Raw genomic sequence first — 19503 nt, 5'->3', positions numbered from 1 at the left:
AAAGATTAATACAATTATTAATTATATTATAAATTACCTGTAATATATGTATATGTTAACATAATTATTCATATAATTTAGTATGATCTTTATGTTCCCGCATAGCTTGCAGACCTACAGCATCATTTGAACATGGAAATTGAGCTGCTTAATGTCCTCACTTGAGTTTCCACAATTGCCCCCATAATTGATTTCATCTATCCACTCTTGTCCCTCTCTCCCTGTGATTCTTTCATCCCATTTTTCTCCTTCAAAAAATTCATCACAATTAAAGTAAAATTAATGTTCATGTAATTAGCTGTTTATTTTCTATCTCTTCTGCAGCCCAGAAGTTCCATAAGGGCAGGTCTGTGTCTCATTTACAGGAAAATCTCTACACATAAAGATGTGCAGCTCATAGAGGGCACTCCATAATTATCTGCTGAAATAAACAGAATCTGCTAGTCCACACCCTTAGAGGACTGCTTAGACATAAATATACTATTTATATATATACTATATGTAACATACATAGTGTGTATGTATATATACATATATAGCAACTAAAGTGATTATAATACTTGAAAATAGTTTTAATTTATCAATGTTTTACCTTGCTGTAAAAAGACTAATTGGACATTATTTAAATGATCTCTCCTTTCTTTCTTAAGTGAACCTGATTTTCTTAGCTCATATAGCCCCTATGCAAATGACCACATGTTCAATTTAATGGTGTGTATCTCAGAAAGCTCTACAAGCTATGATCCCATTATTGGAGCCTGGAGGATGTAGGATTTACAAGGTGTAGTTGGAATATCTCTCCTACATGTCCATAGCAATAGTTTATCCACTCATTAAGTAATGGACTCCAAAACTACTACAGCATTGATTAAAAAAAAGTCCTGATTCTATTTCTCTTTTGATTTCACACAAATTGATCTATGTCAGAGTGAGAAATGAAGATAATGATAGCTCTAATAGCTGGAGATTATCTTGTTCCGTTTTGTAAATGAACAAGGAATAGATGAACTCTATATATGAATTGATCCCCTGGAGCCTAGTTTCAGTGCTCCCAGGGATCTCCCATCTTGGATGGAAAAAGACTTGGGACACTCAACTCTTTCCCTCTCACTTGCTCTGTGCCCTTACACTTAATCTGGGTTTCCAAAACTTGAAAATTATAATAGATACCCTTCCACTGAACACTTACTATGTATTTTATATGCATTAACTCTTTTAATCATCATAAGTCTTTGAATCAAGTTCTATTATTATCTGATAATATAGAGGCCCGACGAATATCTTTTCAATGGTCACAGAGCTAGTAAGGACAAATCCAGAATGTCAACCCAGATGTTCTAATATAGATCACATTAGCTTAGTTTAACCACTGCCAAGAACTACTTCTTAAATAGGCATTATGATCCCGTGGGCGTGTAAAGGAATACAAGGAACAGATGACATAATGTACACACAGAGCATGGCCCAGGAGCTGGCATCTAGCGTGGTCTCAACACAGACCCAGCAAGGATTAAAAGACTAGACATGAAGCAGCCCTGAGAATGAGTCTTCTGCACCCCATAGACACTGAATCCCATTTGTCCAGGAGCAGCTGGGTCAAGAGCAGCCTCAGCTCATGGGGGAAGGGATGATCCTGATTCATTAATTCTGGTTTTGAGGCACTCTGTAGAAGCCTGAGTTGCATTTCAATTCATCTGCTTTCTGCTGACTCTTCCAAGCCCTGTCTAGTTTCCCAAATTCACAGAAAATATTAACTCTCAAAGATGTGCTGACTATGAACTCACCAGACAGCTCCTAGCTCAGAGCTCATTTCCAGGGAGAGGCCATCTCTGGGGCTCTGGCTCCCCATGGTCAATCCTACAGAACTCAAATGTCTTCTCTTTTCTCCAAATTAAGCATGCGGCAAGGGCATGGTTGGGACTAGGGGTCAAAAGTATGAATTCTGGAGTCACACTCCGCGGTTTGACTTGGAGCAGGTCGTTTAACTCTGCTAACCCTCATTTTTGTCATCAAAGAAGTTGGGGGGTAAGACTAGTCCCTACCTTGAGTGAGGGGGGAGGCAATCGGAACCCTCAGTAAATGTGCAGTGTTGTCATTGTGCTCTTCAGAGTGGGGTTTGCTGACGGGTGAAGGTTTAGAGGAGAGGGGAGTCATTCTGCTCAAATATTCAAACTTCCAAGATGGAAAAAACAGTTTTTCAAACCTCCCTTTGCATTGCAGATTTCTCTTCTCTTCACTGAGATAATCCCCCTGTTTACCAAGCACCCAAGGAGGCCCATTCCTGCTCTGACTGCCTCTTTCATTCTGAACTGCAGAGCAGGAGACTCACAGTTTAGTTTCTGTCTCACAGAGCACAAACTTAAGAAGACTACTGAGGTCAGAATCGGTGAACTCTGGTGCCCAGTCACCTGGGTCCCTATCCCAGCTCTTGCTACCTGTGGGACCTTTAGACATTTCAGCTCATCTCTGCATCTCCCCTCCCTCATGTGTGAAACAGGATGCTATTCAAAGTACCTGCTCACTCCACAAACATTGGTTAAGTGTATCCTATGGCTGCGCACTATTCGAGAATACGCAGTAGTTGGGAAGATTAAAAAAATTAAATGCACACGGGGTGCTCTGAACAGTGCCTGGCACATGCTCAGCCGTGTAAGTACTACCCACAGGTGTTATCTTTCCAACTGCTTACAAATGGAAATTTATGAAGAAGATCAATGTGGGGAAATGTCACTAACAAGAGAGGCTTCCCAGGCAGAGGTGCCGAAGAACTGATTTCAAGCCACCTCTCCTCAATTCACTGTGATCCATAACTAGCAGTTAAAATTCTTTAAGGCTCAAGTTTTAATTATCACAGGATTCATGTCATTCTATTTCTTCAGATTTCTCTTGAAATCAAGCTTAATTAAAAATTATTCATGATATTTGATTTTTTTTTTCAGGGAACGTCCTAACACCACTCAGCCATATTTGCCCCTCAAACACTTGTCCATTGGGATCATCTACTCAACTCTGTGCCAATAGTTAATCAATCTTTTCTGTGTTACCTCCTAATATTCCCATTCTTGTGTTTATTATTCTGTCCTTCTAAGTTTCTGATAATCTGCCTCTCTCCCCAACTCTTATTTCTTAGAAGTCCATGCTGTGCTCAGCTTCGTTACATAAATACCAAGGACAGTGCTTGGCACACAGTAGATAACAAATGTTTACTTTAAAAAATATGTATATCAGCTTTATTGAGGTAAGTGAACAGTATGATGATTTTTAGGAAATGTATACAGTTTTGCAGCCATTATCAACAATCCAGTTTTCGAACACTTTCATCACCATACAAACATGTCTTTCAAGCTCACTTCCAGTTGATCCTGTCCTCGGCAACCCCGATCTGCTTTTTTTTTTTTTTAAGATTTTATTTCTTTCTTTGACAGAAAGAGACAGCGAGAGACGGAACACAAGCAGGGGGCATGGGAGAGGGAGAAGCAGGCTTCCCGTGGAGCAGGGAGCCCGATGCACGGCTCGATCCCAGGACCCTGGGATCATGACCTGAGCCAAGGCAGACGCTTAACGACTGAGCCACCCAGGCGCCCCTCTGATCTGCTTCTTAACTATAATTTTTGCCTTTTTTGGAAATGTCATGTAAATTAAACCATACATTTTTTGTTTGCCTCTGACTTCTTTTTAGGTTTACGTTGTTGTATGTAACAGTAGTTTGTCCCTTTTTATTGGGGGAGAAGCAGACTCCCCACTGAGCCAGGAGCCTGATGTGGGACTGGATCCCAGGACCTGGAGATCATGACCTGAGCCAAAGGCAGACACTTAACTATCTGAGCCACCAAGGTGCCCTAGATCTTTCCACCTTTCTTATAGAAGCATTCAAAACTACAACTTTTCTCTAAGCACTATTTTAACTATATACCATATATTTCAATATATTGTATTTTTATTTTTATTCAGTTTAGGACATTTTCTAATTTCCTTCTGATTTCTTCTTTGGCCCAGGAGTTATTTTGGAGTATGTTGTTTAATTTCCAAATATTCAAACATCTCCCAGAATCTTACAAAAGTTGATTTATAATTTAATAATGTCACAGTAAGTGAACATACCTGTATGATCTCAGTCCTTTAAAATACACTGAGACTTGTTTTATAGGCTAGTATAAGGTCTACCTAGGGTAATTCTGATGTGGACTCAAAAACAATGTATATTTTTCTGTTTTGAGAATTGTTACATATGAATCAATCAGGTCAGGTATTCTCTAGTTACTAATTTTCCGTTCTGTTGTTCTATTGCTTACTGAGAGAAGAGTATTAAAATAGCCAACTATTATTACTGAATTTTTAAATTTCTTCCCTCAATTCTGTCAATTTTTGCTTATGTATTTTGGGGTATACATATTCACTTACATTCATTATACCTTTTTGATTAATTATTTTATTCAGTGTTAATACTACTAATAGTATTAATTACTAGTATTACTAGAAATAGTAGTTTGGTGGATATTTATCTCTTTTAGTACTCATTAACCCAGGGAATGAAGCTGTTGTATACACAGTAAATTCATATATCCAGAATAATAAAGGATTTGGAACCATGATATTGTGATTTATAGTAAGAAATATAAATTTGCCCTTCATCCCCAGTCCCTGACATGGGGTTCCTAAAACTCTTGTAAATTCCTAAGTGATAAGAGCATTAGGAACATCTTTTGTTCTAATGAGGTGATTCTGGGTGGGCTCCTGGATCAGGCTATCCCCACTTCTCTAGAGTGGGGAGAGGAGCTGGAAAAGAGTTAATAATTGATCACAGCTACATGAAGAAGCCTCCATAAAATCCCAACAGTATGGGGTCCAGAAAGCTTCCAAGTTGGTGAACACATCCACATACCAGGAGGGTGATACCCACCCCCGACTCCACAGGGACAGAAGCTCCTGTACTTGGGACCCTCCCAGTCCTTGCCCTATGTATTCTTACCTGGCTGTTCATCTGCATTCTTTATCATACCCTTTAATAAGCCGGTAATTGTCAGTAAGTGCTTCCCTGAGCTCTGTGAGCCACTCTAGCAAATAACTGAATCCAAGGCAGTGGGGGAGGTCATGGGTCCCTCCAACTGATAGCTAAGTCAGACGGAAGTTGTGGGGAACCTGGGACTGACTACCTGGGACAGGCATCTGAAGTAGGAAGCAGTCTTGTGGGACTGAGTCCTTAAGCTGTGGGATCTGATGCTGTCTCCAGGTAGATAACTCAGGATTGAGTTAAATTGTAGGACACCCAGCTGGTGTCTCAGAAGTGCTTGGTGGGGTGAAACCCCCATATATCTGGTGACCAGAAAGTGTTCTGTGTGAAAGTAAAGGAGAAAGACACAGGAGAACTAGAGGCTTTTCCAAGCCAATGATTTTTCTTCATTTTCTATATACATTTGAAATAAAGGCCAGTTTTTATTTTGCATTGGGACAACGTTGCCTCATCTACTTCTTTCCAATTCCCTTTATCCTGACAGGAAGAAGTCTCTCCTTCTTTACCCTTTCTTAACTTCCTCTTTGGTTCAGTAGGGGAATCACTGAGCTCTAACCACTGGAACCCAGAAAAAAAACAGAATTAGCTTCAGTGGATCACTGCTCTGCTTTGTAGAGCATGCTCACACAGAGGGATGCCAGGGTCTGATGCCTTACATTTTTCCATCTCTTCATAGTTATTTAAAATCATTTCATGTTCAGTATCATTTTGTTGCTCTCATAAACATGAAACAGGAGCAGTATTTTTACTATCCTCATTTCACAGGTGATGAACGGTGGTTCAGAGAGGTGATGTTAATGACTCCTAGGCGCACAGTTAATAATTGTAAAGCCAGGCATTAAAATGAGGTTTCTTGTCTCCAATTCTTATGCCCTTTGCACTATATCATATCATATAGAAAACAAAACAGAGCAACTAGGTAGTACAGCTATTATTCATCAAAAATGTAGAGAGGTTGCACATGCCTCCAACCTGTTTGTATTATAATCCTATAGTTAAAAGAATGAAAATGCTTATTTAGGGGGAAAAAATGGTGGAGTGTGTGTCTCAAAGGCAAGAATATGGACACAAAATGTGTTGTGTCATTCTCCCCAATGACTTACCCTGTAGCCGATGTCTTCCAAGAGAGTCGATGTGCCCACAGTGGACTCTGCTTGCCACAAGGTCTCCTTGATGCTACAGCCATAAAGGAATACATTCTTCTTTTGGGAGTGGCCATGGAAATCACAGAAGACCTACAATGGCCAAATAGTGAGGAAAAAAAAATCCAGGTCAGGTCTATCGGTTTCTTCTCTTTTTTTTTTTTTTTTTAAGATTTTATTTATTTATTTGAGAGAGAGAGAGAGAGAACACAGGCAGAGAGGAGGGGTAGAGGGAGAGGGAGAAGCAGACTCTCCTACTGAACAGGGAGCCAAATGCGGGGCTCAATCCCAAGACCCTGGGATCATGACCTGAGCCGAAGGCAGACACTTAACTGACTGAGCCACCCAGGCACCCCAGGTCTGTTGGTTTCTTAAATGTCTAAAGTGTCAACTTTCTCAGACAGATACTGTTTACTTAGCAGAACCAGTAGCATGAGGATCATTGGTGATCTTGGTAAGAGTTGTATTGGTAAAGCCAACCACCAGATCTGTGAATGAATCCATGTGGCTCAGACCCAAAGAACCACCCAGTTGACCTGGATGATTCTAACATAGTATCACTGGAAATAATGTGTAGTTTTTGCTTAAGCCACTAAGTTTTGGGGTTGTTCGGTATGTAGCAAAAGCTAACTGCTTCAATAAACTGTGTTCTTAATCTAAATATTTACTTCCCTTCCTTCCACATGTAAAATTTACTCATCTCCTCCCCAAGGAAGACTCCCTGAACAACAGTGAATACCAGAAAAATAGCAGAAAAGTGGGATACCTGGGTAGCTCAGTCAGTTAAGCATCTGCCTTTGGACTGTATCTAATGTTTTAAAAAGATTGATTTATTTATTTGAGAGAGAGAGTGTGAGAGAGAGCAAGTATCAGAGGGGAGATGGAGAGACTGATGTGGGGAGAATCTCAAGCAGACTCGATGCTGAGCACAGAGACTGATGTGGGGCTCAATCTCACAACCCTAAGATCATGGGCTGAGCGAAAATCAAGTCAAATGCTTAACCAACTGAGCCACCCTGGTGCCACTGACTATATCTAATTTTTAAGTATTTCCATTTATGTGTATTTCTTGTTTGTGTCCTCTAAAAATTCTATTCCAACTCCAAGGTCATACAGAGTAGCTTATGTTGTTACCCCCAGGTCACTGTATTATTTTCTCTCTCATATTACGATTCACCATCTGTGTGGAATTTATTTTTTAACATATTATGAAGTAGGGAAGTAAATTTATTTTTATTTTCTACCTTTTTTACATAGGACCATAAGTCTTCCAAGACCATCTCTTTCCCACTGCACCAGAGTATCAACTTTCTCATAAATCAAGTGACTATATATGGGAGTCCCTTTCTGAAATATCTGTTTTCCTCTATTGATTTATTTATGTGTTGTTTTATCAATAATACTGTGTATGAAATACTGTAACTTCAAAACAAGTTTTGATATCGCTACATAATTTGTCCAGTTTTCTCATTCTTTGTCAAGACTGCCTCAGTGATTCTTGGCCCTTTGCACTTCCAGTTTGGTTTGAGATCAGCTTGTAAGTTTCCACAAAATAAAAAACAAAACAAAACAAAACACCCTCTATGGGTTTTGACTGAGATTGTATTGAACCCAGGTAGATAAATTTGCTGAGAATTGGCAAATTTTCATTTTTCTCAATAATGTACCCCACACATCTTTAAAGTTAGTCTTATGAGATTAATGCTTTCTGCTATTTTTTAAAAAGATTTTACTTATTTATTTGTCAGAGAGAGAGAGCACAAGCAGGGGGAGTGGCAGGCAGAGGGAGAGGGAGAAGCAGACCTCCTGCGTAGCAGGGAGCCTGATGCGGGGCTCGATCCCAAGACCCTGAGATCATGACCTGAGCCAAAGGCAGACCCTTAACTGACTGAGCTGCCCAGGTGTCTGCTTTTCTGCTATTTTAAATCCTAGGATGCTAATAACATTATGAAGACAGACAATGCCAAGTGGTGACCACAGTACAGAAGAAACAGAACACTTGAATCCAGTTTGTGGACAATAAATTGATAACGCTCCTTTGGAAAACAATTTGGGAATGTCTTCTAAAGCTGAATATTCACATATTCTAGAAACCTCCCAGCAGAAGTGTATACACGGAGCACCAGAAGATATCAAGAATGCTGAGAACTTGCCTAATCTGGGGAATGAAACAGAAGATATCAAGAATGTACACAGCAGCACTATTTTTACTAGCTTAAAACTGTAAACAGTATAATGGGTTAATTGTGGTAAAATTATTTGACAGAATACTGTTGAACACAGAGAATAAAAAAGCAAGCTAGACACGAAAGGGTACATCAAAGGATTTCTTTTTTTTTTTTAAGATTTTATTTCTTTATTTGAGAGGGGGCGTGGAGAGGGAGCAGGGGGTAGGGGCAGAGGGAGAAACAGGCTCTCCGATGAGCAGGGAGCCCGATGCAAGGCTTGATCCCAGGTCCCTGGGATCATGATCAAGGATTTCTTTTATATGATGTTCAGAAACAGGCAAAACTAATATGGTGGTAGAAATTAGGGTAGTGTTTATTTTGGGGAGCTGGGTATTATTGTCTGATGTCTCTGGATTGCTGGTCATGTTCTTTTTCTTGATTTGGTTGGTGGTTACATGGTGTGTGCATTTTGTGACAAGTTTACCAAGCTGCACAGTTATGATCTGTGTACTTAAAATTAACAGATGATACCTACACATTGTGTGTTTCAAAAGAGACAGAAATCCTAATACTTTAAAGAGGTGTTTCCTCACATTGGTTCCTTAGTCTCTAGAAACGTAGCCTTTGCATATTAAGTTAAGGACACAGAATAGGTAACCGAAGGTGTTTGTCAAATTTAATAATGATGCAGAATTGAGGATAAGTGATAGCAGAGTGAACAAGTAAGAGCGGAAATTTTAAGTGGCAAAAAGAACAGAATTAGCAAAAATAGAAATATTTAAATTGGAATAAATATAATGTCCTACAATTAGATTCAAACAGTGGCCTAAGTGAAGGATAGACACAGTTAGCTAAGAAGTAGATTTTGAATGAGACATCCAGAGGTTCTAGATGGCAATCAGAAGCCACAGATGTCAAAAATTAATCTAATCATAAATTGCTTCTGGAGAAGTAAAGTGGCCATATACTAGGAGAACAATCCGTCCAATGTACCTCATACTGGCCAATTTATATCTAATATAGTGTTTCTCATTTCTGAGTGTGGAATTTTAGAAAAAGCCAGGACACCTCAATAAAGAGGAACCAGAAGGCTAAGAGAAATGGGAATGTTTGTGAACAAAGGACAGTTAAAGATACTGGAGATGATGTTTATCCCAAAAGTAAAAAAGGCTCAAAGGGGTCTTGATAGGAGACCCATAAATTTCTAAATTCTCCCAATTGGAATATAAATAATTGTACTTGCTATCATCTCAGAAAGCACAGGAAGGCAAAAGGAAGGATAATGTGGACATAGATTCCAGCTCTATATTAAATTCAACAGTTGTTGAATATCTATTACTGGCAATAAATAACTCTCTATAGTTATAGCTATCTTGATATGCTGTGTCACACTTTTAAAAACTTCCATTGTCTGGAAATGTTTGAGCAGAAGCCAGATGAATGGCTATCAATGATGTTGTTGGTTGAGAAATTAGACTAGATGATGATTTTTTGGTATGTGATAAAGTCCTGAAGTTCACTGAGGGAATAGGAAGCTGTTGACAGCAGGAAGGCAGCCCAGGACAATCGGGGTGCATGAATGAAGCCATAAACAAACACACATGTCGAAGAAAACTAAAGGGACCAGTGAGTTAATGATCTGCCCAGCCATGATAGGAGAAGAGGAAGACTAACTCTCTGATGACAGGTAGAACTGAGAAGCCATGTTGCTCTATTGGTGGGCCATGGGAGTAGGGAAGAATCAGTGGCGTCAGGACTGATTTTCTGGAAACAAGCTGGTTACAGGACAAGGAGGGGTGACTTGATTGGGAGCCAGAAGGCAAGGTTTTGGACAGACCAAGTATGTATGAGATGAGGGTTTTAAGGACTAATGGACTTGAAATTATTCTGTATGTTCACCTTCCTGTCCTCCCTCTCTTTCTCCTAACTGTCAATAATAGACAGCTACTACTACATCGGGCTGGGGGGGCGATGACTTTAAATTACATTGTAAATTCCCTGTTAGCAGAAAAGTATTTAAGTATTTTTTTCCTCTCCAAAAAAACAAGAAAAGAATTTTATTTTTTTTTATGTGGAATCTTTTATTCTTGTTTCAGGTTGAAGTCTTATGAGAAAATAAATCTCCCCAAGCTTCTAGATATCACTGAGCTGCGGGTACCAGACCCAAAATGATAAGCAGATTTGGGAGGAGAGAGCTGGTCCAATGACAAGTCAAACCCCATACAAAACACAGAATGAAAGCACAGAAACAGTGAATGAGCACAGTAAGTCATTCCCTAAAGAGTGGGGTCATCAAGAAAATGCACAGAGAAAAGCAGAAAACAGAAAATGTGGGGGTAGAAAGAGAAACATGAGAGATGGGAAGAAGAATGGTCCAGGCTTCTGGTGCTTTCCATTCCTATAAGATTATAGGACTTCTTTCTTCAAAACTCACCATCTTACTACTTGGGTTGCTTTTTTTGTTTTTTTCCTACAACTTTTTTTAAAATTTTTTAAATTAACATATAATATATTATTTGTTTCAGGGGTACAGGTCTGTGATTCATCAGTTTTACACAATTCACAGGGCTCACCATAGTACTTACCTTCCCCAATGTCCATCACCCAGCCACCCCATCCCTCCCATCCCCCTCCACTCCAGCAACCCTCAGTTTGTTTCCTGAGGTTAAGAGTCTCTTATGGTTTGTCTCCCTCTCTGGTTTCGTCTTGTTTCATTTTTCCCTCCCTTCCCCTATGATCCTGTCTTGTTTCTCAAATTCCTCATATCAGTGAAATCATACGATACTTGTCTTTCTCTGACTGACTTATTTTGCTTAGCATAGTACCCTCTAGTTCCATCCACATCGTTGCAAATGGCAAGATTTCATTTTTGATGGCTGCATAATATTCCATTGTATATATATACCACATCTTCTTTATCCATTCATCTGTTGATGGACATCTAGGCTCTTTCCATAGATTGGCTATTGTGGACATTGATGCTATAAACATTGGGGTGCACAAGCCCCTTCAGATCATTTGTATCTTTGGGGTAAATACCCAGTAGTGCAACTGCTGGGTCATAGGATAAATCTATTTTCAACTTTTTGAGGAACTTCCAAACTATTTTTCAGAGTGGCTGTACCAGCTTGCATTCTTTAAGCAAGACTCTGTTATTTCCAACAAATATATCCCCTTGGCCAGTGTTTCTCCATCCTGTCTCAGCACTAAAATTTCCTGAGGAGGTTATAAAAATATCAATGCCTGAAGCCCACCTCCAGAAATTTTTATTTAATTGGTCTGCAGTGACACCAGAGCTGTGGGATTTTTTTAAGTTTTCCAGGTGATTCCAATGTGCAGCCAGGGTTGAAAACCACTCTGTTCCTGTCAAGAATTTAGAGCACTGGATCTCATATGTGATTGAGTGTTAGAACAGCCTGGAAGACTTGCCAAAGTACAGACTGTAAACCCTCCCCAGCAATTCTGCAATTCAAGTAAGTCAGGGGTAGGCCCCGGGAATTTGCATTTCTAGCAAGTCCTTGGTGATGCTGATACCTTGGACCTAAGCCCAAGCTTTGGAAGTCTCTAGCCTAAAGGAACCAATAGAACTGCTGGAGGTTTAATCCTCTACCATCATGAATTTGCCACCAACCTTTATCTCTTACACCTCAGTGTCTCTCTGTGAATTAAACACCCACCATTCTTATGAAAAGTGTGCAAACAAATTAAAGCTGTGTCTTAGCAACAGATTTTTCAATAAAGCCAGAAGCTTTGCCTTCGTGGTGACAGGTACTCCTTAAATGCTGAATTCAACTGAAGAAAAGAGTTTTCTTTTTTTCTGATCCTTACAAACTCTGGAAGCTGAGGTAAATGATAAGAGCATAGACCTATTCACCTGTGGGAATGAGCACTGCTTAGCCCTGGGACTTCTAGTGGCTTCTGGAGATTCAAAACAGAGGAGGTGCCGACATTGTCCTGCTTTTTGCTCAAATGACATCCCTAAAAATAAATGCTTGTTAATTATAAGAAACATGTATTCCTCTAAATTATAGGGGGCAATTACAAGACAAGTTATCAAGTTATTTCTGTTGAGGGAGCTTTTTCTTTCCTATGGGAAGATGTAACGTTTATGCTTCCTTTCAGTAAAATTCTGTGCCAGGTGGGTAGGAAGTGTGCCCAGTGATGGCACTCTAATGTCCACAGGCTAACCTATGGTCCTATCTTGCTTATTCATCAACTGATTCAGCAAATATTTACTGGATGCCCGCTTTGTGGCAGGAGAAATTAAAATTTTAATATAATACGGCACTGTCCTTAATAAAACAATAGTTACTTTATTAAAGACTTATGATGCTTCAGATAATAGGCTAAAAACTTAATACAGATTATCTCATGATGAAGCAGGTGCTACTATTATCCCCATTTTGCAGCGGAGAAAACTGAATTTCAGATCAAATAAGTAACTTGTCTTGTCCAGGCACACCCAAGTTTGCACTGCTATTAAGTATGTGAGTAAATATTTGAACCCCAGAATGTTCTAACCCAGAATCCATGTTTCAAAACACTTTTTAAATTTCTGTACTGCCTCCTCCAGAAGCTGTTTTGTTGGGATGATCCCATGAGTAAACAGGAAATCATATTGCAGTGAGAGGAGGATGGAAGTAGAGGTAAGTACAGGGTCTCTGGGAACCCAAATAAGGGGGTACGTGCAAGAGTCCAGGGGGCATTGTTCACACGGCATTCCAAATGAATGGTACCCTTGAGGGTGTGCGATGGAGCAGCCCTAGGATTCTCAAGGGTGGGGGGGTTCCTAAGTTGAGTCCTACTGAGTGAGAGCTATCCAAGCCAATGGAATGAGGAAGAAAGCACCATGGATCTGAGGAACTGCAAGCATTCAGAATAAGACTGCAGAGTGAAAGGAAAGGAGAATGGACCTTCGGGTCTGCAAGTGGGCACCAGGCAGATCAGTGATACCCTTGCACACCACTCTGGGATGTTTGGACATTTATCTTGAAGGTGGTAAAGGAGCCATTAAAGTGTTTGCGTAAGGGGGAGCAGCATGGTCAGGTCACCAGGACAGGAGTGTGAAGAGTGGACTGGAGGGATGGACACCAGGCCCCAAGGGATGGCAAGGACCTAGCTAATGCAGCGGAAGTATGGAGCTTAAGGAAGCTTAAGTATGGGGAGAAAGGGCATTGGGTGAGAGCGGAAGGAAGCAAAATCTACAGGAGGAGACGAAATGGATCTAGGGGCCAAGTGAGGAAAAGAGGTTAAGAATACTCCCTAGATTTCTGGATTAAGTGAACAGGCATTATGATTGTGCTTTTCCCCAAAGGCAAGGAATATAGGGAGAGATGAAGATTTGGAGGTTTCATTTCATTAAGTTGTGTTTCGTTTGAGCTGGAGTGGTTAGTTTTGAACTTGCTTGCTCTGGGTTAAACTGACTCCCCTGTGTCTTGCTTTCTCCAACAGCAAAGTATATGGTGTTGATTGGATTATGATTTTGAAATCAGGCTCTTCTGCATCTCCCTAGTACCTTTGCCAATGAATTCTTGTCTGAGCTAAATTGCAGGGTTAATTTAATTCGTGCAAACATGAGTTCCATCATTTCTTGCTCAACAAAGAGATCGTTCAGGGCCACATTACTATGCTCCTCACATGCCTTCCCCACCTTTTGCCTCCATTCCTTGGTCCCATTCCTGTTCCTCCGTAAGCTAATTGGGCCCTTTATGCAAGAGGTTAACCCCCATCTCAAACGCAACGCCCCGTGCCATTCCCCTGCTCCCCACAGCTCACCTATTCCTGATTGTGTTTACTGCTCTGCTCTGTCAGCTTTAAGCTGCTGTTTTCTATTCCTGCCATCTGGGTCTTGTTCCTGCTTCCCAGCAGTGAGACCTCTGCATTATTTATGTCACTGCCACAGGAAAATGAAGGTGAGGCTGGACCGTGAGAAGGCCCATTCTGGGGTATGTGACGGAAACCCAGAACAGCAATGCTTCCAATTAAACCAAGCAAGGCTCACTAAAGCCCTGGAGATTCCAACTTGCACACAATATTTTGCAGGCAGCATTCAGCCCAAGCTCTTGAGTAGAACAAACATCTCTGTGAGGGAAATGATATTGGTAGCATATTCGTTTGTCCTCCAAGAGCATCGTCTGCAAGACCAAATTTTCCAGACCTTTTACTGACAATCATGCTCTCTCCTTAGTGTTTCATCTGAGTGATAGCAACATCCAGTCATGGCTGAGGTGAACCACAGGGGTCCTGGGCAGAATTTATTCCTACAACTACCTGAGAGGAGATTTTACATTCCATTCCCTTTCCTGAAGAGAGACACTTTTACTAAAATTGGGCTATTATGGGCTAAAGTTCCAACATGGCCTTAGAAAAAGCAGCCTTTACTTACAAATCAGTCAGGCCCCCTCCAATGGCTAGCGTAGGGTGATTATTTCACATTAAACTCAGCAGAAGCTTCAATAGCTAACTGGTGATGACTGCCCAGAGTGGGACCCTTTCTTACATGTTATAAAATGCTGGAGGAGGTTTTCTGACATCCCAGTGTTATATATTATAATGTCCTTCTTTCCAAGATAGTTTAATTACACTGAACATGCCCATGAAAATTAACATGAAATGTACAGTCTAATATATAGCTCTGTTTTGGACATAGCACTCTTGTGGTAAGTAACAATAGTTTAGTATCGTTATATTTACTAGACTGCCTGGTAGGTGCCAGTCACACTGCTAAGATTTTACACACATCCACACTCAGTATCAAAACCCTGCAAGGAGGATGTCATCCAAATTTTCAGATGAGGTTCTACTTCTGCTAAGTTAAAGGAGGTTAAACGCTTGCCCGTGGCCACCCATTAAAAAGCAATGTTTTACCTCAGACTCTGATCAGTCTGGCTCCAAAGATTTTCCAAAATAAAATATTTTAAATCACTGGATGTGCCAGTGATGAAGAGCAGTATAACAAGACTGTCAATTAGCAGAATTCAGATGGAGCTACCAGGCTTACCCTGAGCTCTCACCTTGGCTAATTTTTACTCCCGTCTCTGGCTGGCTGGCCCTCTGTGAGCAGTGAGCTGAATACCCTGAGAGGGCATTCGTGCAGTGAGTCCTCGGCAGGTTCCTCGGGAGTTAAAACTGTTCCTTTTCCCCACTTTTAGAGGTGGGGGGTAGAGAAGTACCAGCCTAGGTGTCACGTTTGGACACAGTTCCAGTGATCTGTCAGCCTGGGTGAGGCCCCAGCCGACTGTCTCACTCAGTTACAGGTACCGAGGCTCTCAAGGTAGAAGCATTAATCTACTCATTTTGTGCACCATCCTAATCGGGGTAGATGGGTTACTGGCGCCCCCATCTTCCCCTAAAGCTGGAGCCTAGACTAATCTTTTTGACCCATGGCAGATGTCCAGATTGTCTAGATAAACCCAGAGGGTGGGGTGTAAATGCTGACCCACCACCATGCTTACCTACTCCATGTAAGAAGGCTTGCCTCAGTTTCCTGATTTGCATTACTATCTTCATGGACTGTCGGTTGTCTTGGCCCCGGAGGTGGGACTGTGCTTTACGGTTGGCAACCCCCACCTTCTGGGACTAGAACTTTGAGGTCTATGTCCAATGCCATTGGCCATGATCAATGCTGCCTTGCTCCACTCACCAACCAGTCCTCCTCGAACATGTATTGAACAGATGAAGCACAGTCCCCTGTGTCTTCATCTGATGCCTGTTTTTACCTGTGGCCCTCCATCATAGACAACAGTCTTATGGCAAAATTAGCCCTGGTCCTGCCTCCACACATTGCTTGCCTCCTCCCCATTCCACCAGCTCTGGGCAGAGGCACCATCACACTGATTTAGACAACTACCCTCCTACTTTCCCCTCCACTCCACCTCCTAGCTTTGTTCTGCCTCACAAAAAAAAAAAAAAAGAAAGAAAGAAAAATAGGGAATTGGCTCAAACTTCTTGGAAAAATCTGACTGGCCCTCCCTGTGGCATGTAGAAAACCCCAGATTTCTACCCCTGTGATACAAAAGATACATTAGAGATACTAGCAAGGGAGAAAGAGGAAAAATTCTCTGCTTTTCAACATACATTTATTCAAGAAACTTCAGCAATTCACTTAAGTGTGGAGTACTTGTGTCTATAAAAATACCTATAAAACATGGTTTCTGGTATTTAGAGAAGCACTGTTTAATCTGTATTCTGATAGAGTAGGAACAATTTTAAATAAAAGTATATGGAATCAAATTTAAATTTTTTTTCACCCAGGACCTCCAAGAACATTCTGTCCCCACCCCCCAACTATGGAAGCAGGATTTTTTTTTTTTTACTTGCCATATCCTTACACATGGAAAAAGGAGAATTCTAGATGCAGTACCTTAGCATGAATCAATGAAAATGAGCAAAAATAACACTTGTCCTTCTGCCACTTCTGAGGCATAAAGTGGAGATAAATAGTGTGTACAGTGTATCTTGAGGCCTTGGGGACAAGGTTTTAGGAAGAGACATGCCATCCCTTTTTGCTCTCTCCTTTTGTGTCTCTTAAAAGAAGCTGATTAACTAAAAACATATGCCGGAGGGACAGAATAAGACCAGGAAAATCATTTAAGTAGCTAAAAATTCTGTTCCACTGGGCCCCAGAGAAAGATAAAACCAAAATATGCCCACCCTGTCCCTTGGCAGAAGGCAGCCTAGTTTGTATCATTTGTAAATGGAAATCAATGAGCTCTTCAAAGAGCACTGAAATCCTTTACCAGCACGCACTCCTATAGTGAGAGCCAAGAGGATAAGAATCAATACCTCTCCTAATTCCAAAGCCCAGATTCTTTGCAGGGGCACAGGGGCCAGGCCAGCTACAACACAGCAGCCTAGAAGAGCCTGTTGGCTTAGCTTCTTGGGAGCCTGCAGGAGCCTGAGAGCTTTCCTCCACTCCCCTTAGCCATGCCCACACCTCACCTCCTGGCCCTTGAGGGGAGCTCCCCAAAAAGGAACAGATTCAGTGCCTCCTACTAGCTGATAATGGTGGAGCCTGTCTGTTCTCTGGGCTTCTCTGCTTACATGCCTTTTCTCTGGCTGGACCTTTCTGACTCATAAATAGATCTTTCTTCTACAGCTTTACTACTCTGCCTTCGGCCTTGGCTTGAATTGCATGCCCGTATGCTGGTCCATCTCATTTGGGGCAGGTCCCTTTGTCTCCTAGTTGTATTTCAAAGCCCTGTGACCATGCTTTGATTTATCTTTAATTTCCTCTATTTAGGTAAATATGTACCTATAGTGACATGTACAGACCTCGAATGAGTTTTTAGTCAATGAGTTTGGGTGTAAGTGACTCTTTAAATCAAGATATAGAACATTTCTACTAACCTCAAAAGTTCCCTCCTGGCCCCTATTATTGAATCCCTTTCTAGAGACAACCACCATTCTGATTCCTTGATCTTGAACTTTACATAAGTTGAAACATAGAGTTTGTACTCTCTAGTGTCTAGCCTAGGTTACTCAACATGCTTCTGAAATTCATCTGTTATTACATATATCAGTAGTTCATTACAGCTGGGTTTTTTTATTGCTTGTTTTTTGCTGAATAGTATTCCAATGTAGGAGTATACCAATATTGACTATGTTTCTGGGTTTTGGATCCAACATCTGGAACAGATTTCCTGACCCTCTCATAAATTAGAGATAGAAAATCAGGGTTCAAGAAAATGGGAAAGAGACTGTAATGTCAGTGTCATATCAAATGAGTCTATGACAGCAGTTAATAAGAAGCTTCCCTTCCTTTGCCCCTTGCAATCACCCCAACTACAGAAAACTTGCCTGAATACCAGTTTCACAAGGCAGAAGATCTAAGAGATCACAGGCAGGCCTGTAGACCCTCTGAGGAAAGAATATTATTTTTCTCTACGTTACTGTAATAAAAAGCAAGCAAAACTCTCATTAATCCTTCAAATGCAGCTCAAGTGGCAACTCTCCTCTCCAGTTTTTCCATAACGTTGAGGGAAGATGACTCAACCCCTTATTTGTGTTCCTATAAAAACTCATACGAACTTTTGTTGCAGTTTTTACCATCTTATACTCCTTGTTTCTTTGCAGACCTGACTCCACTTTCTAACAAAGTGAACTATAGAACCCCCCAAAAAAAGGACCCTCTTTTTCCTTTCCAGTGATTATACACACTTGGTGTAGAAGAATGGACACATGGATGACTGCCCAGATGGATGGGTGGATGAATGGCTGGAAGGGTGGATGGATGGGTGAACGGGTGTATGGATAGTTGGATGGGTGGATGGACAAGTGGATAAGTAGATGAATGGCTGGAGGGATGAAACAGTATGTAAATATTGCCATATTGCCTACAAACTCAATGATCTGTCTGGTCTTTAGCAACCCCAGCAGTATCAGGATACTGATTTCTCTCACTATCACATTCTCATTGGTTCTGGGAGTTCCTATTATTCCACTCACCAATAGGCAAATGCCTGACTACCATCTAGAACAGGTTACATCTTCTAGCCACCAGAAAGTAGCTTCCTGATACTTCAGTAAATATTTTCCTAAGAGCTAGAGGTTGGACAGAGTTACAGGTCATCTGTAACCACGTAGCATGGAAAGCTTCGGCATCCAGGACAGGCCTGGGTACAGAATGAGTGGCATTGCTTCTGCTGTCAGCAGGCGGCTGGTTAAATACAGCCTCACAGGGAACTAAAAGGTGATGTTGAGCCCATTAGAGAATTTTGTAACACTGTGAATAGCATTTAGTACTCAGCTGTTTCTCACCCACCTCTCAGATGCTCCCAGCAGGAAACAAGTCTGTAGCTGTCATGTTTACAGTTAATTAATGTTTATTTATATTTTTTTAAACAAGGCATTCACCTGTCATGCTTTAAAATAAATGTTCTGCTCTTCAATTAGAGGTTGTCAGAGTAGAGAGGAATCCTGTTTGTTATGGGTTGAATGTGTGTATATTTAAATGTGTATCAGGTAAGGACCTCTTTCCCTGTCTCTCTTCTCACAGAGGCTAAGGCTTCTTTTCTCAGAGAACACATTCTTTCCAGGCATTGACCATAAGATTGGTGCTCTGCTATACAGACCATGAACTTCCTTCTAGAGGGTAGACAGCATAGATTACAGCATCTTCTTAGATGGGGGTAGTGGGGATTAGCACGAAAATATTGCACATTTGACCAGTGTAGAATAAGGA

General features: G+C 41.0%; 1 protein-coding gene across 1 annotated transcript in view; it reads right to left on the bottom strand.

Moving 5' to 3' along the window:
• AGBL1 (AGBL carboxypeptidase 1) overlaps positions 1-19503 on the bottom strand; it is a 637151-nt gene that overhangs the window by 280201 nt on the left and 337447 nt on the right. Inside the window, exon 18 of the mRNA XM_081831887.1 lies at positions 6115-6246. Within this exon, the coding sequence (XP_081688013.1) occupies positions 6115-6246 (132 nt within the window). The remainder of the gene's footprint in view (positions 1-6114; positions 6247-19503) is intronic.

This window comes from Leptonychotes weddellii, chromosome 9 (assembly GCF_054177405.1).
Source record: "Leptonychotes weddellii isolate Sample4059 chromosome 9, ASM5417740v2, whole genome shotgun sequence".
NCBI classification, from domain to species: domain Eukaryota; kingdom Metazoa; phylum Chordata; class Mammalia; order Carnivora; family Phocidae; genus Leptonychotes; species Leptonychotes weddellii.
This window is presented reverse-complemented; position numbering and strand designations above follow the sequence as displayed.